General features: G+C 35.2%; 6 protein-coding genes and 1 long non-coding RNA gene across 7 annotated transcripts; 2 read left to right on the top strand and 5 right to left on the bottom strand.

Moving 5' to 3' along the window:
* Nucleotides 1–364: 364 nt before the first annotated feature.
* LOC110227844 lies at nt 365–1,853 on the bottom strand. Its single transcript, XR_002331510.1, has 2 exons — nt 1,287–1,853; nt 365–1,041 (listed from the first exon to the last, which is right to left on the bottom strand). It is a non-coding gene; the product is annotated as an uncharacterized LOC110227844 (long non-coding RNA).
* Nucleotides 1,854–4,551: 2,698 nt separating this feature from the next.
* On the top strand, nt 4,552–7,793 carry LOC9307016. Its single transcript, XM_021022523.1, has 3 exons — nt 4,552–4,938; nt 5,108–7,247; nt 7,381–7,793. Exons 2-3 carry the CDS (start codon nt 5,115–5,117, stop codon nt 7,585–7,587), a joined length of 2,340 nt encoding a protein of 779 aa, XP_020878182.1. The 5' UTR covers nt 4,552–4,938; nt 5,108–5,114; the 3' UTR covers nt 7,588–7,793.
* A 20-nt stretch (nt 7,794–7,813) lies between these two features.
* LOC110227638 (laccase-8) lies at nt 7,814–11,057 on the bottom strand. The gene is made up of 6 exons (XM_021022524.1): nt 10,765–11,057; nt 10,096–10,247; nt 9,742–9,986; nt 9,328–9,438; nt 8,263–9,225; nt 7,814–8,176 (listed from the first exon to the last, which is right to left on the bottom strand). The coding sequence occupies exons 1-6, from the start codon at nt 10,861–10,863 to the stop codon at nt 7,992–7,994; spliced, it is 1,755 nt and encodes a 584-aa protein (XP_020878183.1). The 5' UTR covers nt 10,864–11,057; the 3' UTR covers nt 7,814–7,991.
* Nucleotides 11,058–13,468: 2,411 nt separating this feature from the next.
* Nucleotides 13,469–16,872, bottom strand: LOC9309101 (laccase-9). Its single transcript, XM_021020612.1, has 6 exons — nt 16,632–16,872; nt 15,775–15,926; nt 15,409–15,653; nt 15,013–15,123; nt 13,919–14,881; nt 13,469–13,832 (listed from the first exon to the last, which is right to left on the bottom strand). Exons 1-6 carry the CDS (start codon nt 16,728–16,730, stop codon nt 13,648–13,650), a joined length of 1,755 nt encoding a protein of 584 aa, XP_020876271.1. The 5' UTR covers nt 16,731–16,872; the 3' UTR covers nt 13,469–13,647.
* An 809-nt stretch (nt 16,873–17,681) lies between these two features.
* LOC9307015 (probable serine/threonine-protein kinase BSK3) lies at nt 17,682–19,924 on the top strand. Its single transcript, XM_021021044.1, has 8 exons — nt 17,682–18,032; nt 18,112–18,247; nt 18,339–18,472; nt 18,544–18,735; nt 18,817–19,038; nt 19,134–19,289; nt 19,365–19,478; nt 19,574–19,924. Exons 1-8 carry the CDS (start codon nt 17,721–17,723, stop codon nt 19,802–19,804), a joined length of 1,497 nt encoding a protein of 498 aa, XP_020876703.1. The 5' UTR covers nt 17,682–17,720; the 3' UTR covers nt 19,805–19,924.
* A 100-nt stretch (nt 19,925–20,024) lies between these two features.
* Nucleotides 20,025–21,881, bottom strand: LOC9307014 (E3 ubiquitin-protein ligase MARCH8). The gene is made up of 2 exons (XM_021021042.1): nt 20,410–21,881; nt 20,025–20,313 (listed from the first exon to the last, which is right to left on the bottom strand). The coding sequence occupies exons 1-2, from the start codon at nt 20,784–20,786 to the stop codon at nt 20,061–20,063; spliced, it is 630 nt and encodes a 209-aa protein (XP_020876701.1). The 5' UTR covers nt 20,787–21,881; the 3' UTR covers nt 20,025–20,060.
* Nucleotides 21,882–22,045: 164 nt separating this feature from the next.
* Nucleotides 22,046–23,085, bottom strand: LOC9309100. Its single transcript, XM_002870897.2, has 2 exons — nt 22,472–23,085; nt 22,046–22,382 (listed from the first exon to the last, which is right to left on the bottom strand). Exons 1-2 carry the CDS (start codon nt 22,536–22,538, stop codon nt 22,210–22,212), a joined length of 240 nt encoding a protein of 79 aa, XP_002870943.1. The 5' UTR covers nt 22,539–23,085; the 3' UTR covers nt 22,046–22,209.
* Nucleotides 23,086–24,243: the final 1,158 nt, after the last annotated feature.

The following is a 24,243-nucleotide window of genomic DNA, read 5'->3' as shown; positions in this document are numbered from 1 at the left end:
AGTGATAGTTAATTAATCAAATAAAAGAATATTATCTACTCTACTCATAATATTCTTACAAACATTTCATCAACTTTTAATTTCTCCTTACGCTATATCATTATTTTTAACAAGAACTGACTTTCAACTTACACTACCCAATATCCTTAATCAAAAGTTCTTTAAAAAAAAACATCCCATTTTCTTGAGCTATAAACCAAAGTTATCTTTATATTTGTTTGGTTTTGCCCAACTGCACTACAAAAGTTTAGAGATTTTGAAAATTACAAAATAAGAACTATTATATAAATTCAAATACGAACTTATAAGTCTAATTACCACGGTGCATAACGTTTCATTAATGGACCGAAGCAAACCAATATAGTTCTTCATAAATTCTTACTTATTGCTTGCGTTTGATTACATGATTTCATTGGGCCATCACCATTGGGCCTAATAATATGTCACTATGGGCCATCTATTGCAAACTCGTTTAAAAAGTAGTTCACGGTGAGATCAAAATCTTTATCAATTGGTTACAATCCTTCTGTTTCTGATTCATCTTGCAGGTTACCACTTTAAGGTGAGATCAAAATGGCTCTTCTCATATTCTCCTTTTGGTTTCTGACAAGGAATTAGTTATGTCGATGAAACGCTACTATATCCGTATATGTCAAAGCATGAATTGGACATTGATCAAGGAATCTCGGTTTTAAAGATTAGGGGACATCTTGTAATTGTTCAACTATTGCAATGTGGCTTCCACTGGACTCTCCAAATCTTTAGGCAACTGTTCCATCACAAAGATTCTTGCATCAAGAAAAAAGGTGAAAGGGATCATAGAAAACCTTTGATAGTAAGTGGGATGATCTTCCAACTGCAAAATCAAGAAAGACTCGGCTTATTTTGAATATATTGAAAAGACATGTTCCAAGTTATCCTCTCCATATCAACAAGAGATAATAATTGAACAAGAGATCCAAAGCAACAGAAGAACAACGTAGAAACCTTTCCTTAGAATAGTAAAGTAAACGCAGTGGCCTTACCAAGTCCCCAAGTAGCCTGCAATATAAAACAGAAACTAACGCTACATAACATAATCCGAGAAAATGACTTGTTACACCAGTGATAACACAAAAACAGGTGTGTGAGTGTTTGTGTGAATGATTCCATGAAAGATTGGATTTGGAGCAAGAAGAGGAACATGATTTGGAGCCAAAGATTCTGTTTTTACTCTCATATCAACTATAATGAAAGAAATCACCACACAGATTGAAGATTTTAACTCTGGAGTCAAATTCATGTACCTGAACAAGAATCTGTAGACTAATAACTTGATGATCCTGCCAACTCCATATACAGTGAAGAAATTGGAGATTTTTATATCCGAAAATTCAAGGATCAGATGCTTTTTCCGGCGGATAATGAAACTAAGATCGCTGGGTTTTTCCGTTGTAGTCTAAATTCGGATGATAGACGAATAAAACAAGAGCTAATGCTTTCTTTTTTTCTTTGGGCTTTAGCAGATGCTTCGATGTGGGACAAAAAAAAAAGAACACTTTCTGATAACACTGTTGTTGTCGAATTCCACAAGTTTCAAATTTATCGAATTGGGCCGACAAACACTTGGACCCGACCCATGAAAAGGAAAAGGAAACTAATAAGTCGGCTGCGTTTCAACTTATTTTTTAAATAAGGGATCCCACATCGGTTAGTGGAAGGGAGAGGTCCATGGAACTTGTCCTATAAATATATGCATATGGGATCCTAAATGAAATCCAATAAGTCGGCCCGATGTAATTCGGCCGCCCGCTTAATGGGTTAGGCCCTAGTTCTTTTTTTTCTCTTCATTGTTATTCGTCGCGTTTTTACAAAAAATTGTTTTCCACTTTTTTTCTTTCAAACGTTTTTATTTTAATTAAAGGTTTCATTATATAAAATACTTTTTTTTTCAAATAATCAAAGTGTTAAATTTCAATGCAATTGAAAACAAACTGGATTAAGCATGCCGTCCCATCCAACGGGTCCTTAAGCCGTGTTATTAGTTCAACCGTTTTTCACGCAAGTAAATTTAACACTTAGATTAATTTTTATGATTTTTTACAAATATTTTTATTATATAAACTATATTTTTTGTAACTATATTTTTGATTATAAAAATGTTTTCATTTCAAAGATTTTTTCAAGTTAGAAAACTATGTTTTTTGCAAATATTTTTGTTTTAACCAAAGTTTTTATTATATATAATATATTCTTATTTTCAAATGATCTAAGTGTTAAATTTCAATGCATTGAAAACAAACCGGATTAAGCATCCCGTCCCATCTTACGGGTCCGTAAGAGGTGTTATTAATTCAACCGCTTTTCATGCAACTAAATTTAATCCTTAGATTAATTTTTATGGTTTTTTTGCAAGTATTTTTATTATGTAAACTGTTTTTTTATAAAATTATATTTTTGATCAAACAATATATTTCATTTCAAAAGTGTTTTTCTAAAGTTAGAAAAATGTTTTTCACTTGGTTTTTTCCACAAATATTTTTTATCTTAACTAAAGTTTTTACTATATAAAATACTTTTTTTTTCAAATAATCTAAGCATTAAATTTCAATGCAATTGAAAACAAACCGGATTAAGCATGCCGTCCCATCCAACGGGTCCTTAAGCCGTGTTATTAGTTCAACCGTTTTTCACGCAAGTAAATTTAACACTTAGATTAATTTTTATGATTTTTTACAAATATTTTTATTATATAAACTATATTTTTTGTTACTATATTTTTGATTATAAAAAATGTTTTCATTTCAAAGATTTTTTTCAAGTTAGAAAACTATGTTTTTTGCAAATATTTTTGTTTTAACCAAAGTTTTTATTATATATAATATATTCTTATTTTCAAATGATCTAAGTGTTAAATTTCAATGCATTGAAAACAAACCGGATTAAGCATCCCGTCCCATCTTACGGGTCCGTAAGAGGTGTTATTAATTCAACCGCTTTTCATGCAACTAAATTTAATCCTTAGATTAATTTTTATGGTTTTTTGCAAGTATTTTTATTATGTAAACTGTTTTTTTATAAAATTATATTTTTGATCAAACAATATATTTCATTTCAAAAGTGTTTTTCTAAAGTTAGAAAAATGTTTTTCACTTGGTTTTTTCCACAAATATTTTTTATCTTAACTAAAGTTTTTACTATATAAAATACTTTGGTTTTCAAAAAATTTAAGTGTTAAATTTCAATGCATTGAAAACAAACGGAATTAAACATCCCGTCCCATCCTACGGGTCCGTAAAAGGTGTTATTAATTTAACCGCTTTTCACGCAAGTAAATTTAACTTTTATATTAATTTTTTGGTTTTTGCAAGTAAGTGTTAAAAATGTAATTAAAAATAAATAAATAACAAAATACCAAACTGAATTATTTACTCGAGAATTAGAGAGTACATCAACATGATTTTAGTAAACAAACACCAAAAGATTATTTAACAAATTATTCAATCCATGTAAATTTTTATAACTAACAATTATGAATGAAAAAACCTGCACTAGTATGTAATAATAAAAGTATATCGATCCTCTTTTATCTAAATATTTAAGATATAATCAAGTCAAGACGTGTGTGTAGAATAACATTTCTTGATTATGCTAATTAATTTTATTATATAATTTTCATGCAACCTCAGCATCTTGCAAGTTAATCCGAAAAGTTTGTAGTAGAAAATTATATATTCAATAGAACATCGCCTAAAATTAAAAGATTTACATAATTTAGATACTGATTGTTTTTGGGGTTTTAGAAACTTGGAGGTTGTATAAGATATTAAGATCATATCGTATTCAAACCCATCATCGAAAACATTGATTAGCCGATATACTTTGCAATTCCTTGAACACATATAAATCTATATAAGAGATTCTAATGTTTAAAAAGTGTTCAAGGTCTATAATTAAATTTCTGAATTGTTTTAACAAATCATAGTACACATGTCTTTTTCTAGTCAAAAATCTACAAAAAAAAATTTAAGTTTACGTGATTTCATAATGTTAGTAGAAAAGAGAGAAAAAAAGAAAGAAAGTAAAAGTAAAGTCCTTTTGCTTTATTGATTGAAATAAATAACATATCTAATTGGATCACTGCTCTAAGTGCTCTTTAGTCAAACAAATTACAGGCTCCTCGTGAAAAAAACATAATCCATCAATAATTAGATTTGTGGATTTGTCGTGAAATTTATATAAACCTCATAATCAAGTAAAGATTAACATCTGAATAACACAAAAAAAAAAAAAAAAAAAAATTGTCGTCGACATAAATATAAAGAACTTAAATACAGATTAGTGTTGTGTTTATTTTTGTCATCACTCATCACACTTACTACCGAAAATGATTGAAGTTTCTTCTAAAGCCGTAACGGACAAAATAATAAAAGTTGAAAAAATAGGAGAAAAAAGTGAGAAAAGATAAGAAACTTATGCGTGCTGACGTCAGCAGTAATTTTCTGTATCGGGATTCGTTACGAAGAGAGAAACAAAACGGAAGTCTCCTAAAAGGCCCCACCTTTCATTGAATTAATATCAACCACACGATTAATCTTTCGTCCTCAACAACTATTAATCTTGATCGTACGATTCTCGCACGAAGGCCTCTTTCTTCTTCTAAGCGGCCAAGAGATTCTCTGCAACTTCTTCGATTGCTTACTAAAGCTTTCTCGATTAACGTTAATCAGAAGAAGAGATTTGGTTTAGTGAATCTTGATTTCCGTGGTTGTGATTTTCGATTTTGCTTCTACTCCACGTTCTTGTTTTTTAGCTCCAGATTATACTTTTTTGTTTTCTTCTCTTCGACGATATCTGCCACCAACTCGAAGGTTAGGATTAGGGTTTCTCGAGATGTTTCCTCCATTACTTTCTCGGTTGTGAAACACAACACTTGTTTCGAAATCTTTGCGCATAAAGGTTTGATTTTTTTTGTTTGTTAAGAGTTGGAATTGAATTAGTCTTTATACATTGTGGTCAAATAATAGTATCCGAGTCTCTCGTGATTTAGTTTATCACAGTTAAAGTTTCCTTTTTTATTGCTGTATTTGTTCAATGGGGGCTAAGTTTCACTGCTTCTTCTTTGTAGATCAATAATGGCTACAAGAACTGAGTTTAGAGATGTTCTGAAACAGAGCCAAAGAACATCGGAGATGGCAGAAAAGGAGGGTCAAGTAAGTGGCACTGACAATGAGATCCGGGTCAGAACGAAACGTTCAAGCCATAGTCGTCGAAAGGAATGTGTCAATGAGAGTTTGGAACATAATGATGAGCTTGTGAAATATATGTCCAAGTTGCCAGGTTATCTCCAACGTATAGAGAGAGGTGAAGAAAGTGTTCAGAGTAATGTTTTGAATGTTGGAGTCTTGGATTGGGAACGTCTAGAGAAATGGAAGAATGGCCGAGCAAAAGGCGGTGAAAGATCAGGAAAATCTGAGAGAAAAGTGTCTACTATTGCTACTTCAGGAGTTGTTCCCAATGACTCAGCTAATAGGTGCAAGATTGATGACCAGTTGCCTACTTGTTCGAATCTCGGTAAAGTTAAAGCTTCCCGGGATCTTCAAAATTCTCTTCACGGAGTTAGATGCACTTTGGATCCTGAATTGGCTTCTAGGGATTCATTAAATAAGCAGGAACTAGCAACTTGTAGCTATAAGTCCTCTGGTAGAGATCAAAAAGGAGTTGAACCAAGGAAGAGCAGAAGAACGCATACAAATCGGGAATCCACTTCAGGTTTATTGTCAGAAATAGGAAACTCTGGGGGGTCACTGGTCATCAAGAGAAACTTAGTTGTCCGGGATAAGGAGACTCAGAAGAGAGCAGGGGAGATACATGCAAAAGAAGCAAGAGAAAGAGCTAAAGAATGTGTTGAGAAGTTAGATGGAGGTGAGAAGATCATTGGCGATTCGAAAGCTGGTCATACTTCTGAAAAGCAGGAGTTCAGCAACATTTTTCTCCTTCGATCAAGAAAACAGTCCCGAAGCACTCTTTCTGGTAAGCCCCAAATCTCTAGGGAGGTTAACCGCTCTCTGGACTTTTCCGACAGAATCAATAGCTCTTTAGGACTGAGCTCTCAAACTCCTCGTTCCTGTCCACTCTCTTTCGACTTAGAGAGAGACTCTGAAGATATGATGTTGCCTCTTGGTACTGATATATCTGGTAAAAAGGAAAGGTTTGGTGGGAAAAGGCATTCAAAGACAGCTTCAAGGATATTTGATCTAGAATTTCCTGAAGATGAGTCCAGAAAGGAGAGACACCCTTCACCGAGCAAGCGGTTTAGTTTTAGTTTTGGTCGTCTCAGCCGAAGTTTCAGCGTAAAAGAGATTTCAGCCGGCCAACCTTTGAGCTCTTCTGAGGATACTATCAAGTCTGGTTCTATGAGATTTGATGGTTCAGTTTGTCCATCTCAGTCAAGTAATCCGGAGAACACTCATTGCAGATCTCGAGTTAGCCCTCTAAGACGGTTTCTTGACCCTTTACTGAAACCCAAAGGCTTTGAAAATGTTCTTCCATCAAAAGCAAGATCAAGTTCTTCCAATCCAGAGCCAACAACCAACAGCAACGTACCACTTCAAGGCGAAAAGAAGCAGGATACATCGAGAACCCGAGCTATTTTTCAGCTCACAGTCAGGAATGGCATCCCTCTGTTTCAATTTGTGGTCGATGATAACAATAACAGCAGCAGCAGGAGCATTCTCGGGGCTACAATGAAGAGCTCGGATTCATCGCTCAAAGATGATTCTGTTCAGTATTGCACATTCTACTCTGTTAATGAGGTCAAAAAGAAGAAAAGCGGAAGCTGGCTAATTCATGGACACAAAGAGAAACACTGCGGGTTCGTCTACAATGTAATCGGTCAAATGCGGTTGGGAAACTCAATGAGCGCAGATATATCAGAGCAGAAATCTGAAATCATCTCTCCTGTGATCACAGAATCAGTTCTGTTTGACGAGTCAGAGCAAGTAAAAGGGAGGAGGGAGGTTGCAGCTGTAGTGATCAAGAAGAAGCCGGTCGAAGGAAGCTATAACAGCCTCATGGAAACGAGTGTGATCATTCCTGGCGACGTTCACAGCTTCCCAGAGAAAGGAGCACCATCGCCATTGATTAGCCGGTGGAGATCTGAAGGGTTATGCGACTGCGGTGGCTGGGATGTTGGATGTAAACTCCGTGTCCTCTCCAACAAAACAGTCCTCCATGAATTCAACCAAAGCTTCAAACTTTTCGATCAGGTAACATAAACATAACTTAAGCAAACATAGTCTTTTAATAGTTTCCTGCAAACCCATTTCAAAATAAAATATGTGTTTGCTTTTCTTGATTTGTTATACCGTGTTCTTGAAAGTAGTCGTTTTACATTTGCAGGAAGGAAGTGAACAAGACTCGGGTCCGGTTTTGACTATGACGGAGCTGAAGACAGGGATCTATAGGGTGGAGTTTGGTTCGTCTGTTTCGCCGTTACAAGCCTTTTTTGTGTGTGTGACGGTACTAACATGTGCTTCCGAGGCAAAGACCACCGGAAAATGTTCTTCTCCTATGGCTCCGCCGCTATCTCCCGTTGGTAGAGTCTAAACTCAGGACACAGGTAGAGTATCTAATGATCGTTTTTTCTTTCATATAAATTCCCAACGTTGTATACTCTTGTGTTGTGTCCAAAAAGACTTAAAATCATAAGACCATACACTACTATTAAAGTCACACCCATCAACTACGTATATTGCTTTGCTTAGAGTTGAAGAAATACTTAACAAAAATAACATCCTTTTTATATTGATAAACTAATTATTTCTCGTACAAATCAGTTCAAGCATTGTAGTATTGCACTGGTGACCAAAAATTTTCATATATTAATACAAGAAGAATACTGAATTTTAAGAAACAATGATTTCCAAAAATGTGGAAATAATGACTACGACTGATAGTCAATAGTAAATGTATTTTTTTCTTTAAAAATGGAACAACGAACCTAGTTGCTTTTAGTAAGACAAATCAGTGTTAGTCGTCCGAGAGTCATAGATCGTAGGATCACGAGTGCATTGCGGAAGATTCGACGGTGGAGATGGCAAGCTCGTTTCCGGAGTTGGCCCATTTTGAACTATGAAAGCATTCATAATCCCGTATGGTAAATGTGCATCCATGTGACAATGGAACAGCCATACACCTGCAAATATACAATATCATATTCATATTAATATATAATTGGTGTAGACACTAAATACATATTTTTAAAATTAAATTGTTACTAACCAGGATTATTAGCGATAAATCTGAGGACAACCCATCCACCTGGTGGTACACCAACGGTATTGTGCATCTGTGGGTTAAATAGATTTAGCTTTCTTGCATCACGAATAGGATCATAGTTACCAAATCCATAACCCAAAACATAGAAGTTGAAGCCGTGAAGGTGCATGGGGTGGCTCTCCGGGGAGAGAATAGCCGTGTTTTGCAAAACAATCTCGACTGTTGAATTAAATCTAATTGTTTTGACGCTAGTCTTTCTTTCCGGAAACATCATCTTCATGTCAGAATTCGTACGCTGTTGGAATTTTGTGTAATCAAATTTAACCGGTGGTTGGTCGGGAAAATCTTCGGTGTAGACTCCACTAATGTTGTAAAAATAAGCCTCTTGCATAGAGATTCTCTCCGGAATCATAAAAGTGCGGTTGTTGAGAGATCCAGCATACCTTTGACCCAACGGTCCAATACACTTGGTACCCGAAGGACATGGGTCTAAGCCAAGCCCCATGGTTATGAACATCTTCTCGTCCACGTGACGAGGCACTGGCTTCCAGTGTGGTCCACCCACGAGGCTAGTGATGTTCGAGGAGAACCTATGAGAGGTGGCTATGTCAGTCGTAGCAGGCATCAACGGCTTCACTGGCGATGATGATGACGTGGCACCCTCGTAGACGATTAATCCTCTGGTGGGTTTGATGTCGGGGGTTGGTATCCCGATGGCACTAATGTAAGGGACGGTGGCCATGTAGTACTTTCCAATGGGCTGGTCAGCGGTGAGAAGTACGTCAACGGTTTGTCCCGGCGTTAAGATCATCACATCGGTGAGATACGGCGTCGTGTAAACAGCATCTGCAGCGACAACTGTGACGTTGTGATTGGCTATTTTGAAGAAGAGGTGAGTGTTGAGTGCTGCGTTTATAATCCTTAGCAAGTATGTTTTTCCTTGTACAACTTTGAGGTTAAACATTCCTATCGAAGCCAAAAAAACCAAAAAAAAAAATTAATATATGTTTTTTGTAAACAATTTACAATTAAAAGTAACTTTCGATTCAAGTAAAGATTGAGTATTACTATTCGTAGAGCAAGGATATGAATCTCCGGCGAGGCCATTGATGAGGTAAGCATCAGAAACCGGAGCTGGCCGTAATTGGAGAAGTCTAACGTCTGTGTCCCACCATTGTTCTTGCATAATCAATTTTTTAAAAACAAATTAATTAAAAATTTAAATACTATTATATCATAATATCTTCATATACATAATATATTTGGTGGATGTTTATTATATTCGAACCAACTTCGTCATACTCGTCAGAATGTGGCCTAGATCGAGAAAGTTGTATGTATCAACTTGTGAAATACAGCTGTTTGAAAAACCAATATTTTTTGGACAAATATTTCTTTTACTATTATATTGAATCACTATAATCGAGGATCGTCGCGTCACAAATTTATTTCGACTTAAAAAAAAAAAAGGGAAATACTTACGAAAAATGATAGGAACTTCCTTGTAGGGTTTAGGAAAAGGGTAAGGACGGCCGGATCGGGGACGGATGACTAGAGCCCCGTGAAGAGTGGCACGTAGATTAACGACGTGTGCGTGCCACAACAATGTACCTTCTTGTCCGGTGATATCGAATTGATATGTGAAGTTGTTACTTGGTTGAATCGGACATTGAGTTATCATATTCGCACCGTCCATCCATGTGCTCTTCAGCTGAAAAACTCCATGCCTACATATAAATCAATAAATACTTTTATTAACACCTAAAAAGTTAATTATTTGATGAAATAATATTGATATAAAATGATATCGAGATGATCAATAAGTTACTTAATTACCAGTGGATGGTTACATTGTAAGTTGAGTTGTTAATGACATTAACCACAAGAGTGTCGCCTTCTCTAACGTTTATCGTTGGGCCGGGAAGACTTCCGTTAGCTGCCGGTATTATTTGCTCCTTGCATAACGGTTTCACCACCACGTCTTGGACCTGTTGGTTAGACGTCGTTAGTATTAAATATTTTTTTAATGGCAAAGTTAAAAACTAAAAAAATAGTATTTGTTTAACCGCGTTGTGTTAATGTGTGTATTTATTGTATTTTTCCCCTCCTAATATGCCTATATTATAAACAATTAAATCAGTTAACAATAAATATATACGCTAAAGTCAAATGCAAACAAAAAGAGAACATTCTACGCTTAATTCGTAATAAACCACAATGTTTATATAATCTAGAGATAAAATACACTAAAACTCGGGTTCACAGTCTAGATCTCCATCAAATACGGTAAGAATTTTTAAAATGGAGGAAAAGAAAACACAAGCACGTGCATACCACCCACCAACTTTTCCAATTTTAAGAAATATTGACTAGTATATATAATGAAAAATGGTAATATAATATAGTTTCCACAGTAATAAAATTAATAGGTAATTTTTGAAAATTATATTTAATTTATAGAGTAAAGAAAAAGAAAGAAGGAGAAAATGGTATTAGAGTAAATACGTGGAGAACATGTTCGACAATAGCTGCTGAGGCAATGGAAGAGAAGAGAAGAAGGACGAGGAAGGCTTGATTTGGGAGATAATGATGAAGTCGAGGCATTGTTGATGCGAGGAAGTGAAAAATGATAATTTGCCCCACTTATGACTTTATGAGAGACTCGTACACGTATTTATAGAAGGAACTAATGGAGAGAGATGGGCCGAAGTTTTAATAAAAACTTTACGAAACTATTATATTATATTACTATTCAATTATTAATCTGCCAGAAATGGCAATCTCAACACGATTGCCCACGTCGTTGACCAACCAAAAAAAAATAAAAAAACGATGCCAAACGATTAGTGCATGTATATTATCTGCTGTGTAAAACGTTTCCTCTTGTGGTCTCTTATTTTATCTTCTATTTACGTGTTCTTTGGTGAAGTCGTAAAGTCGAGATTTAAGACCATCAGTGGCAAATATGTTTGTATGGATGTAAGTATTTTTTTAGTATTATAATTTAAAGCAAAAGAGATAAGAGAAAGAGAAAGAAAGAGAGATAGAAAGAAAAAATGTTACATCCGAGTGTAAACTTACATCCGGGTATGAAAAGAGAGACAATTTTTTTGTTTTTTTAATACTTACATCCCAAGACTCACACCCACTTGCTTGCCCCACTGCCCATGCTCTAATAAGATTTCGTCCCATGGCCCAAACATTAATTGTAATTGATATTTCCAAAGTCATTAGATATTTTTCTTTAGGTTATGATGTCACATGTTAAAACTACCTCCATTTTTTTTTATGATCATCCCCTATTATGTATAAGTATAACAAAAGTGTAATCATTTATGACCCGAACGGACCCAAATAATCAAATGTCCATCTCTAATACTCCCTCCGTATCAAAAAGATTGATTTTATAGAGTTTTCACACTAATTAAGAAAAACATTTAATGTTTAGTTATAAATGACAACTTATTCATACAATCATACCAACCCATTTCTCATAGCTATTAACCAATAGTAATTCATCAAATTTTAAAATTTTCAATTAATGATTCTTCAAATTTACAATTTATTAACATTAATTGATAAAAATTTATATAAAATCAATCTTTTTGATACAAAAATAAAACTTCAAAAATCAATCTTTTTGATACGGAGGGAGTACTACTAAAGGAAACCAAATAATGATTGCTTCAAAGTTCTAATTCTATTGTTCTCATGATCACGAATCGATATCTAATTAATTACATATAATCCGCATTTCTTTGTTTTCCAATGAATTCAACGTTTATATATTTCCGTTCACACATTGAAGCTTACATTCGTCTTCTACCTTTTAAAAGAATAAAAAAATTATCTTCTCGAGTCAATGGCATATATACACACATAAACATGATGATACAGCTAAGCAACTCTGCCATGTGAATCACGAGATCGAATTAATTTAAAAGGCAAAAATGTCCTTTGTGCGTGATTAGTTGAGACTTGAGAGATTAGTGAAATCAATTACTTAATGCCAGTGGCATATGATCACTGTCTCCAAGCATCTTTAACTACGTACCGCTTATATATTAATTCATAAACAAATGTAAAGATTTTTTGTTTTTTCTTGTTAATATTGGCGGACATGTCATTAGCTAATGTTAATCAATGATTCAATCAATTGCTGAGATGACTTTGGCCAGGAGATAACAATGGATTAGCTAATGATAAGAAAATAATTTTTGTTTGTTTCTATAACAACATTTTTCGCCACGGTTGCTTTGACTGAAGATTATAGCCTTATAGGGCTAAAATGATATATTTTATATTTCGGCAGATTTTTATCAGTTTAGCCCGTTAGGTCCAAAAGCGTACTTATAGCCCATTTACACTTTAAAAGAAAGAAGAAAAAAATCATCAATATTCCCGAAACGAGCCTTACAGGATTATCTTTGATAAGGTATTGCTAAGCAGCTCCTTTTGTTTTGTGTGTTTTTCTTGATTTGAAAAAAACTCATCTTCAAGTTCTTGAATGACAGATAGGGAATCCTAAGCTTTCTTGCTTTGGTCTCATGAAGAATAGCCATGAAGGGAAGATTTATAGCACCAACTTAGCATTTGCTCCTCCCGAGTATTTGCGCCTTGATACTGTTATACCGGAGAGCGTCACATTTAGCTTCGGAACCTTGTTATTGGATCTTATGAGCGGCAGACATATTCCTCCAAACCATGTAACAAAAGTTGCAAATTGAGTTGCATTTTTGACTGATTCTTAGCTTCAATATATGTTAATAATGTGGTATTTTGTGCAGCCACTTGATTTGTTCCAAGGTAAAAACTATTTGGTGCTAATGGATTCAGCTCTGGATGGTCAGTTCTCTGATGAATACAGGACAGAACTAATTATACATAGCTTTATGTTTGAAGAGTGACACCTGAAGAGAGGCCAAGTATAAAGTTTCTTAAGGCGACTCTTTCTAGACTTCATAAACGAGCCAAGTTTTTTTTTTTTTTTTTTAAAGAAACGAGCCAAGTTATGTCCTATTAATGTCAAAAGACCTATGTCTGTAAGTGTCACTCTCTCTTATATTCAAGAATCACGTATATTCAAACAATGCAAATTTGAATTAATGGTACTCATAAATCATATATTAATTGACAGCCTCCATCAAACAATCTGCCTCAAAAGACTATACCTGCAAAAGAGTCATTTAAGTTGACTAATTCAGAGTAATGTTTTGAATGTCGGAGTCTTGGATTGGGAACGTCTACAGAAATGTAAGCATGGTCGTAAATAAACACAAGAAAGATATACTGAATTTTAAGAAACAATTATTTCGAAAAATGTGGAAACTATGACTACGATTGATAGTCAACAGTTAATGTATTTTTTTAAAACGAACGTAGCTACTTTTAGTAAGACAAATCAACATTAGTCGCCCGAGAGTCATAGATTGTAGGATCCCGAGTGCATTGGGGAAGATTCGACGGTGGAGATGGCAAGCTCGTTTCCGGAGTTGGCCCATTTTGAACTATGAAAGCCATCATAATTCCTAATGGTAAATGTGCATCCATGTGACAATGGAACAGCCATACACCTGCAAAAATACAATTTCATATATTCATATTAATCCATCCATTAATATATAACTGTAGATACTAAACATATATAAATGTTACTAACCAGGATTATTAGCGATAAATCTGAGGACAACCCATCCACCTGGTGGTACACCAACGGTATTGTGCATTTGCGGGTTAAGTAGATTTAGCTTTCTTGCATCACGAATAGGATCATAGTTAGCAAATCCATAACCCAAAACATAGAAGTTGAAGCCGTGAAGGTGCATGGGGTGGCTCTCCGGGGAGAGAATAGCCGTGTTTTGCAAAACAATCTCGACTGTAGAATTAAATCTTATTGTCTTGACGCTAGTCTTTCTTTCCGGAAACATCATTTCGAAGTCAGAATTGGTACGTTGTTCGAATTTTGTGTAATCAAATTTAAGCGATGGTTGGTTGGGAAAATCGTCGGTGTAGACTCCAGTAATGTTGTAAAAATAAGCCTCTTGCATAGAGATTCTCTCCGGTAACATAAAAGTGCGATTGTTGAGAGATCCAGCTAATCTTTGATCTAACGGTCCAATACACTTGGTCTCCGAAGGACATGGGTCTAAGCCAAGCCCCATAGTTATGAACATCTTCTCGTCCACGTGACAAGGCACTGGTGTCCAGTATGGTCCACCCACAAGGCTAGTGACGTTCGAGGAAAACCTATGAGCGGTGGCTATGTCATTCGGGGCAGGCATCAAAGGCTTCGCTGGTAAGGACGACGTGGCACCCTCGTAGACGATTAAGCCTCTGGTGGGTTTAGTGTCGGGGGATGCTGGTATCCCGATGGCACTAAAGTAAGGGATGGTGGCCATGTAGTACATTCCAATGGGCTGGTCGGCGGTGAGAAGTGCGTCAACAGTTTGTCCCGGCGTTAAGATCATCACATCGGTGAGGTACGGCGTCGTGTAGACAGCATCTACAGCGACAACTGTGACGTTGTGATTGGCTATTTTGAAGAAGAGGTGAGTGTTGAGTGCTGCGTTTATAATCCTTAGCAAGTATGTTTTTCCTTGTACAACCTTGAGGTTAAACATTCCTACCGAACCCAAAACCAAAAAAAAAAAAATTATGTTATTGTAAACAATTGTTGTTAAGTATTTAGGAGGTCGATAATTTACAAAGAAATATCAAAAGAAACTTTTAATTCAAGTAAAGAGTGAGTACTACTATTCTGAGAGCAAGGATATGAATCTCCGGCGAGGCCATTGATGAGGTAAGCATCAGAAACCGGAGCTGGCCGTAATTCGAGAAGTCTAACATCTGTGTCCCACCATTGTTCTTGCATAATCAATTTTTATCAAACAAATTAATTAACAATTTTCATACTATATATCATAATATCTTATATATATTTGGTGGATGTTTATTAAATTCGAACCAACGTGGCCATACTCGTCGGAATGTGGCCTAGATCGAGAAAGTCGTATCAACTTGTAAATGATAGCTGTTTGAAAAACAATATTTTTGAACAAATATGTCTTTTAAAATTATATTGAATTGAATAACTATAAATCGGCGCTATCACGAAATTGATTTCGTCTTAAGAGAAAAGAAAATGCTTACGAAAAATGATAGGAACTTCCTTGTAGGGTTTAGGAAAAGGGTAAGGACGGCCGGATCGAGGACGGATGACTAGAGCCCCATGAAGAGTGGCACGTAGATTAACGACGTGTGCGTGCCATAACAATGTACCTTCTTGTCCGGTGATATCGAATTGATATGTGAAGTTGTTACTTGGTTGAATCGGACATTGAGTTATCATATTCGCACCGTCCATCCATACGCTCTTCAACTGAAAAACTCCATGCCTAAACAAATATATGTGTGAAATCAAGAAATAACTTTTATTAACATCTAATAAGTTAATTATTTGATATCAACGCTCATTATTAGAAAATAATAATTTAGATCAATAAGTTATTTAATTACCAATGGATGGTTACGTTGTAAGTTGAGTTGTTAATGACATGAACCACAAGAGTGTCGCCTTCTCTAACGTTTATCGTTGGACCCGGAAAACTTCCGTTAACTGTTGGTATCATTTGCTCCTTGCATAACGGTTTCACCATGACGTCTTTGACCTGTTTCGTTATTATTGTTATATTTTCTATGTTTTACTCATTATACATTTTTTCACACATTGAAAAACTATTAAAAGTTACACTATACATTTTATTAGTGCACTAAATAAAATTATCTTTTCTATTAATATATCAAAAAGGTAAAGTTAAAAATAGATAGTTATTCAAAATTTTGCATTACAAATAACAAACAACCTTTTTGTGTGAAACTATAAAATCTTAAAACGATATTCTTTGTGGGACGGAAGAAGTATTAAATAGTTTTTGACAATTCTTTTTTGATGGCAACTTTAAGAAATAGTATTTGTTTACCGCCTTGTATTAATTAATGTGTGTATTTATTGTAGTTTTCCTCCTTATAGGCCTATATTCTAAACAATTAAATCAGTTTAAAAAGTCAAATGCAAACAAAAAGAGAACATTCCAAGCATAATTCGTAATATACCACAATGCTTATATAATCTAGAGATAAAAATCATAAAATACACAAAACCTCAGGGGTTATAGATTAGAGATCCATTAAATACGGTTTTGAAATGGAGCCAGCTTTTCCAATTTTGAGAATAGCTAGTGACCAGTATGTTAAATGAAAACTGGTAACATAATATAGCTTCCACTGCAACAAAACTAATCGGTAATATTTGAATTTTTATTTAGTTTATATATAGAGCAAAAAAAGAATGAAGGAGAAATAAGAATAAATACGTGGAGGACATGTTCGACAATAGCTGCTGAGGCAATGGAAGAGAAGAGAAGAAGAACGACGAAGGTTTGAATTGGGAGATAATGATGAAGTCGAGGCATTCTTGTTGATTTTGTGAGAGACTCGTACGAGTATTTGTAGAGATGTGACAAAGTTTTGACTTTTGATGAAGCTTGCAAAAGTAGTATATTATATTTATATCAATATTAAATTATTAATCAGCCAGAAATGGCAATCTCAAACACGTTTGCACACGTACAAAAGAAAAAAAAATAACGATTGCAAACTGATTCTTATATGTGTAGCCCATTAGGCCCAATTGTCCAAAAGCGTACTTATAGCCCATTTACCCGTTTTCTTTTTTGGATTGTTTTAAAATAAAGAAAAAAATCATCTATATTCTCAAAACGAGCTTCCCATTAAGGCATCAACCACTATAAAATAATATAGAAAAGTTACAAGATATATTGAATCACGAACAAAAAAAAAATGGATTGATGATTACTAAAAGTTATTTATAAAATTGTATTAAATTAACAATAAAACTATAGTATTCGGTTTAATATATAGCTTAGGAAAGCATGATTTATGACATAACGACACAGATATCCGTTTGACATTTTTTTTTTGATAATCCAGTATCCAGACCACACAGTGATCTGACTAGTCCACTGGGCCTAAGCCCGCGTCACAGGGATTTTTAAGCCTCCACTTAAGGGCCCCTGATAAACTGGTGGTCTGGACGCCTGAGCAAGTCCGCAGGTAAATTCCCAGGTGGCCACAGGAGTGAGAGAGCGAAACTGCGTCTGGGGAGGATCGATCCCTGGCCTAGACCAACAGGGCGATCCTTCAAACCAAACGAGAACCACTCGCCCACCACCATGTGGTTTATCCGTTTGACATTTGTTATGCCATTATTAATAATTACTTAAAATATCATTAATAAAATTAGATATTAAAAAAAAAACTACTCTTATTTTATTAATTTTTAGATGCTAATAAATATTGATAATTTGAAGAATTATGTTTCAAAAAAAAAGAAGGAAATTTTGGAGGCGCGGGAGACTGAGCATATTATTTGGCCGGCAGTAATGGGATGCATTTGCTTCAAGTCTTGGCGCCGATCATCTTCTTCACCGTCGATTACATCAACGGTCATTGATGATCTAGAAAACGTCAGAGACGATGTCGACGACGACGGAGGACATTATCCGTTGATTTTCCGTGAGTTCAGTTTAGAGCAGCTGAGAATCGCCACCGACGGTTTCTCCGCCGGAAACGTCGTCTCGGAGCACAATGATTCCGTACCAAACATCGTCTACAAGGGAAAACTCGGAGACGGTCGTCGCATCGCCGTCAAACGGTTTCAAAGACTTTCTTGGCCTGATCCTTTCGAATTCATCGTTAGTCTTTTGATCTTTAATGATTTTGATCTTTTTTTTCTTAAGAAAGTTTTTGATAGCTATGGTGGACTTTTTTCAGAATGAAGCACAAGCTGTTGGGAGATTGAGGAGTGAACATATGGCGAATTTGATCGGTTGTTGTTGTGATGACAACGAGAGATTACTTGTTGCTGAGTATATGCCTAATGGAACACTAGCAAAGCATCTTTTTCACTGTAAAATCTCTTTGTCCTTTTTTTTTTTATCTCTCTCTCTTAATGATTGATGATGATTTTGGTTGATTAAGAGTGTAATGTGCGTGTTCAGGGGAGAAAAGACCGATGAAATGGGAAATGAGGTTGAAAGTTGCTCTGCATACCGCAAGAGCTTTGGAGTATTGTAATGATAAAGGAATAGATTTATACCATGATCTTAATCCTTACAGGATTATGTTTGATAAGGTAATGAATGGCTAAACTCTTTTTGTTTTGTGTGTTTTTCTTGATTTGATCTTCAAGTTCTTGAATGACAGATGGGGAATCCTAAGCTTTCTTGCTTTGGTCTCATGAAGAATAGTCATGAAGGAAAGAATTATAGCACCAACTTAGCATTTGCTCCTCCCGAGTATTTGCGCCTTGGTACCGTGATACCGGAGAGCGTCCCATTTAGCTTTGGAACTCTGTTATTGGATCTTATGAGCGGCAGACATATTCCTCCAAACCATGTAACAAAAGTGGCATATTGAGTTGCATTTTTGACTGATTCTTAGCTTCAATATATGCTAATAATGTGGTTTTTTGTGCAGGCACTTGATTTGTTCAGAGGCAAAAACTATTTGGTGCTAATGGATTCAGCTCTTGATGGTCAGTTCTCTGATGAAGACAGGACAGAACTAATACACATAGCTTCTCGATGTTTGAAGAGTGAACCTGAAGAGAGGCCAAGTATAAAGTTTCTTAAGGCGACTCTTTCTAGACTTCAGAAACGAGCCAAGTTATGTCCTATTAATGTCAAAAGACCTATGTCTGTAAGTGTCACTCTCTCCATATATTCAAGAATCAAGAATATTCAAACAGTGAAATTTGAATTAATGGTATTCATAAATCATATATTAATTGACAGCCTCCATCAAACAATCTGCCTGAAAAGACTAAATCTGCAAAAGAGTCATTGAAGTTGACTCCTTTCGGAGATGCGTGTTCGAGAGCAGATCTAAGTAGTATACATGAACTGCTAGAGAAACTTGGGTATGAAGAAGATGATGGGGTCGGTAACGAGGTATGCTGATGATGTTTATTTACTTATTAGCTGAATTTGATAGTTGGATGTTACTGATTCTGATATATGTGACAGTTTTCATTCCAAATGTGGACGGGAGAAATGCAAGAGAATATGGACTACAAGAAGCATGGAGATGTCGCGTTTCTTGCAAAAGATTTTGATACCGCCATTGAATTCTACACAGAGGTAAAGAATTTCATTGACACATTCTGCAACTCTAAACACTATATCATCAACAAGTATAAATAGAAGGACTGGTCCATTCTTTATTATTTTTTCAGTTCATGAGTGGAGCTCCTGCGGTGTCACCAACAGTATTGGCAAGAAGGTGTCTTTGTTACCTAATGACTGAAATGTTCAGCGAGGCTCTAAGTGATGCGATGCAAGCGCAAGTAGCTTCACCTGAATGGCCAATCCCTCTTTACTTACAAGCAGCTTGTCTCTTCAAGCTAGAGATGGAAGCTGAAGCTAAAGAAGCAGTTAGACATGGTTCTGCTCTTGAGGCTTATTAGACTAACTTTGTGAAAATACTTATTTTGAGAAACTGTGAATATACACAAAAACATGTACAAGTCAATGTGAATAAGTGTGTACCCATTCAAATTTTTTAATTCAATTATGAATGTTCTCTTCTTCTTTTTTTAAATCTTCCAGTTGTTTGATATGATTGCACTCGTGCAAAAAGCTAAAACAGGAATCAAATTCCACACAAAGCAAAAGAAATAAGATTTGAGAAAAGAAAAAAACAGAGGATTTTGATCTTCTTTCTCATTGTTTTGAAGGCAAGTTAAAGTGAAAGAACCATGAGATCACAAATGCACAGACCATACATGTTAAAAGGAAATTAAGGAATCTATTTCCTCTCCAGAATCTCCGATCATCGGAGTCGCTTGTAGCCACCACCGTGGATGTATTTCCGGCCTCTACGTCATCTACATTGGTTTCAACCGTTGTTGTTTGATCAATCTCATTGTCAACTTTAGAAAAGTTTTGAGCTATCGAACGACAAATCTCGCAAGTCCTATAATAAACATTACGATTCTTTGTAAAATCTAAAGAAATGTTTAAAGACTAATGAAGATTAAGATTAAAAAAAATGATGGTTTAGTTTGCTTACTTATTACCCTTGATCTTGAACCAAGTATCGGCACATTGCTTATGAACGTAACCCAAATCATCTTTACAAGAACATCCAAGAACCATTGGATCTCCACATTCATGGCGACTACTCTCTAAACCCAAATGGCAAATCCGGCAATCTTTCTCTGGAGACACTTCCATTGAATCAGAAGGTTCTGATTCTGAGGCTGATACTGAGTCGTCGTCCAAGTCATCAGCCATCTCAAACTCACCGCAAAAGCTACGAACAGCTGAGTGAAAATCGTAGTCGTAATCACAAGATGAACTGTCTTCTCCACTGACGTCACTTCGACGGTAATGGCGTTCGCCGGAACCATTTTCCAAATCAATGTGAGAGATTTCGTAAGATGACATTTTTCATTTGAGAGAGAATAAAGACGAGACTTGGTATAATATGATTTACAAAGACTTCTGTTACAAGTAAACGTGAACTCTTGGATCAAGAGATTAAAAAAGCAAATAAAGATTAAGGTTAAAAAAAAAAAAAAAACATATGAAGTGCTTATGTTTTTGTTCTGTCTGTGGACCAAAGTGATGAAACATTATTTACATAGAGCTTTAATCTTTATTTGTTAATAGAGAAGAAGGAAAACATTAATACAGGCTTTAAGCTGGTATACTCGATTGTTCACTAATCCGCACGCTAAGTATCATCGTGTTATTTGTGTTTTTTTTTAAGGGCATGTGTTTCGTGTTATTTTAGCTACTGATATCTGTTTCTTACCGTTGATTTTGGTCATCGATGTATTGAAAGTCAATGTTGTGGACGGTGGAGATTATATCATGCGCGCGTGGGAGGCACGTGATGGAACTAAGTGTCGTAGTGCGGCTAAGCTTAGGGACCACCGCCTTTAGCTCTGTCTCTCTCTTTCTCCTCATGCTTCTCTTTCACGCCACCATTCACTTCTTCCATGGTTCTTTTTTTATTTATAAAAAGTTATTCATTCCTTAGAAATTTAAAAAGTATTTGTATCCCCTTATTTTTAACAATGGAGAAAAAAATTTGAAAAAATTATGAAATCAAAAATCAAACAAATAAATTTAAGCATATTGCTTGAGAGACTTGAGAGTGTTTGACAGTGGTCGTTACCGTTACCGGACTTAACTGTTTTAGTGTTGGTTGGTTAAAGTTTGGTCGCGTGAGGATCACACGCTCTCTCGATTAGCTTTAAGGCCGATTAATAACAAAACTTGGTCTTATCTTATCTTAGGTCCAACTATTTATATTTTATGGGTCAAACTGACTCAAACCCATCATCATCATTGCAAATCAATAAAACCAAAAAATAAAATAAAATCATTGCAAATCAATGAGAATAGACCCTGCGTTTGGATTTTATGCCATTGCCACCTAATCCATATATATTACCAGAATATTTTAGATATATACATACTGTATGTTTAGATTAGTTTAATATTCTGATTTAAATTTTTGAAAATTTGTTTTGGACTTGACCAAAAAAAAACCAATAAAAAAAGTTTTGGAATGTATTTTTGTATGCATATGTACAGAGTTAAGAGATTGAATCCACCAAATAAAAATATTAATAGCCGAAATTCCCAAACCTCTGCTATTACTCGAAATGGACAATACTAGGCTACTAGCTGACGAATGCAGCAGATAAAGGAAATTAATTAACATAGCGAGTAGAAAACGGACAATGTTAGTACACAAGAGAGATTAAAGAAAGAAAAAAACGTGGGAATTTTAACTACAAACGGTGCGTAGATCACGGGGAAATTAAATTAAAGAAAAGATTTGGTGTTTATGATATTATCATCCACCGTCTTGAGGTTGTTGTTGTGGAGGAGGAGAAGAAGAAGAAGGAGGCTTAGGAATATAAGGATTGAGAGGAGTTCCATGCTCAATAGGACCTGGTTTTATCGTAGCTTTTGTCGTCGGAGTTGGATCCACTGGAAAATTGTAATCCTCCAACCTCAGTTTCATTTCTGTGTGTTTTAAACATTTTCAATATGTGATTAATCATTAATTAGTCCAATAATAGCATGAAATAAAGTAACAAAGAGGATTGGATTACCAGAGGAAGCTAGTGAGAAGCTTAGGATTATTACAACCAAAAGGAAGACAAAGCTTGATGTCTTCATCTTCTTAAGAGAGAATGAGAGATTGAGGAGGAGGAGGAACAATGTAATGAAGAAAGGTTTCTTTAAAGACAGAGAGATAGAGAGAGAGAGAGCAAATTGTAAAATGATGTGTTGATATTGGGAAATAAGGCCATGTGGGGTTTTGGATCTCTGTCTTGAATGTGATGTTGTGGGTTAAAATCGAGATCATAGTTATTGCTCTCTCTCTCTCTCTCTGCTTCTCTCTATACAAGAGAAGAGAGGAAGCATCTCAAACAGCTCAAAGCTCATTCATTGGTTACACTTTAATGCTCAACTCTACTACTTTCTTGTAAGCCACGTGTCCTGAATTCTCTACCTTCCATTAACAGTGTTTTCTCATCGATGTATCTATTTGATCACCATTGATAGAAACGAGGATGAGAAAACAGAAGACAAAAGATAAATGTGGACGGAGGAGACAAGATGGTGAAGAAGATACAGAGTTTGAAGCGGCGCCTTTTTTCTAATACAAGATTGAAGATTAGGTGTGGTTGTTGACTATTTATTTCTTGGGCGTTTAATGTTTTTACTTTTTACTCAATGGTAGAGGATTACACAATAATGTAAGAGAATTAAGAGTAGTAATACTTTTATCTTTTTGGTCACTCACCTAAATAACCCTTTTTTGTTTTCATGTAACGCTATTTTTTTTTTTTAGCCTCTTCGACGTAAAATTGTTTTTGTGTGTTTTCGTATTTCGACTAACGTGGATTTTGTTTGTGTTATTTTCGTGTTGTTATTTTTTAAAAGTTACTTCGTATTTTATGTGTTTGTTTTTTATGTTTAAGAAGAATTTTAGTTTTTCTTAAATGTTTTCATGTTTCGACTAAATTTGTGTGCGTTGTTTGTTTTTTTTTGTTACTTGTGTGTGATTTGTTTTAGAATGTTTTCATGTCTTGTTATGCGATTTGTATTGGGCCGGGGGGCTAGCTATTTTCAGCATTTGTCGCTACGTTTGCACCCTACAACACACATACTAACCCTATACATGTACACTCAACTTTCATTCTCTCATCCTTAACATACATCTACACATCATTCATTCGCATCCATATACCCTATGCATCTATACAACACATAATAACCCTATGCATACATCTACACATCATTCATTCTCATCCCTACACATACATCTATACATAAGTCTTTCATTCTCATCCATACACTATACATACATCGATCTATCTATCTATATATACATAGCAATTTAGTCTTTTTTTTTTTTTCCCTAGCAATTTAGTCTCTTTCACCAATTAAGCAGAAGATGGAAATTCTACACTACACGTACTGTCACAAACGAATCAAGCTTCTGTCGTTTCACTGCCCTCTATGGATCGAATATCAATTTCCATGACAATCCAATTTCCTCTTCTTTTCTCCAACCTCTACAAATAAACCAGAAATAAATAAGAAAAAACATTTCACTATTTCAGACATCATTTAACACCCAACATTTAATTATGGTAATTCTTTTTCAATCAAAACGTACTAACAATTGTTCTACTATCATAGCTAGCATCTATGTTTTTCTTAGGCAGAAACAGAAGACATTATAAAAAAACCAATTTATATACTTTTCTTCTATTTCCTAACACATGCATACAACATTTATGAAGATAACAACATTTCAAGCCCTCATCTTATGAACATTTTTTAAAATGTGATCATACACTATATAGTTCAA

Source organism: Arabidopsis lyrata, assembly GCF_000004255.2.
Source record: "Arabidopsis lyrata subsp. lyrata unplaced genomic scaffold ARALYscaffold_6, whole genome shotgun sequence".
Taxonomy (NCBI): Eukaryota; Viridiplantae; Streptophyta; class Magnoliopsida; order Brassicales; family Brassicaceae; genus Arabidopsis; species Arabidopsis lyrata.
The sequence above is the reverse complement of the archived record's forward strand: the minus strand, read 5'-3'. Positions and strand labels throughout refer to the sequence as shown.

Coding starts and splice junctions, on each gene's coding strand:
- LOC9307015 (XM_021021044.1), top strand. CDS start 17,721: ATGGGATGCATTTGCTTCAAGTCTTGGCGCCGATCATCTTCTTCACCG. Junction 19,039..19,133: donor ATGTCAAAAGACCTATGTCT/GTAAGTGTCACT, acceptor ATTAATTGACAG/CCTCCATCAAACAATCTGCC. Junction 19,290..19,364: donor ATGATGGGGTCGGTAACGAG/GTATGCTGATGA, acceptor TATATGTGACAG/TTTTCATTCCAAATGTGGAC.
- LOC9309100 (XM_002870897.2), bottom strand. CDS start 22,538: ATGAAGACATCAAGCTTTGTCTTCCTTTTGGTTGTAATAATCCTAAGC. Junction 22,383..22,471: donor CTTCTCACTAGCTTCCTCTG/GTAATCCAATCC, acceptor TAAAACACACAG/AAATGAAACTGAGGTTGGAG.
- LOC110227638 (XM_021022524.1), bottom strand. CDS start 10,863: ATGCCTCGACTTCATCATTATCTCCCAAATCAAGCCTTCCTCGTCCTT. Junction 9,987..10,095: donor TACAATGTAACCATCCACTG/GTAATTAAGTAA, acceptor ATTTATATGTAG/GCATGGAGTTTTTCAGCTGA. Junction 8,177..8,262: donor ATTTATCGCTAATAATCCTG/GTTAGTAACAAT, acceptor GTATATTTGCAG/GTGTATGGCTGTTCCATTGT.
- LOC9307014 (XM_021021042.1), bottom strand. CDS start 20,786: ATGTCATCTTACGAAATCTCTCACATTGATTTGGAAAATGGTTCCGGC. Junction 20,314..20,409: donor TTCAAGATCAAGGGTAATAA/GTAAGCAAACTA, acceptor TGTTTATTATAG/GACTTGCGAGATTTGTCGTT.
- LOC9307016 (XM_021022523.1), top strand. CDS start 5,115: ATGGCTACAAGAACTGAGTTTAGAGATGTTCTGAAACAGAGCCAAAGA. Junction 7,248..7,380: donor GCTTCAAACTTTTCGATCAG/GTAACATAAACA, acceptor TTACATTTGCAG/GAAGGAAGTGAACAAGACTC.
- LOC9309101 (XM_021020612.1), bottom strand. CDS start 16,730: ATGCCTCGACTTCATCATTATCTCCCAATTCAAACCTTCGTCGTTCTT. Junction 15,927..16,631: donor TTGTCGAACATGTCCTCCAC/GTATTTATTCTT, acceptor ATAACGAAACAG/GTCAAAGACGTCATGGTGAA. Junction 14,882..15,012: donor ATATCCTTGCTCTCAGAATA/GTAGTACTCACT, acceptor TGGGTTCGGTAG/GAATGTTTAACCTCAAGGTT.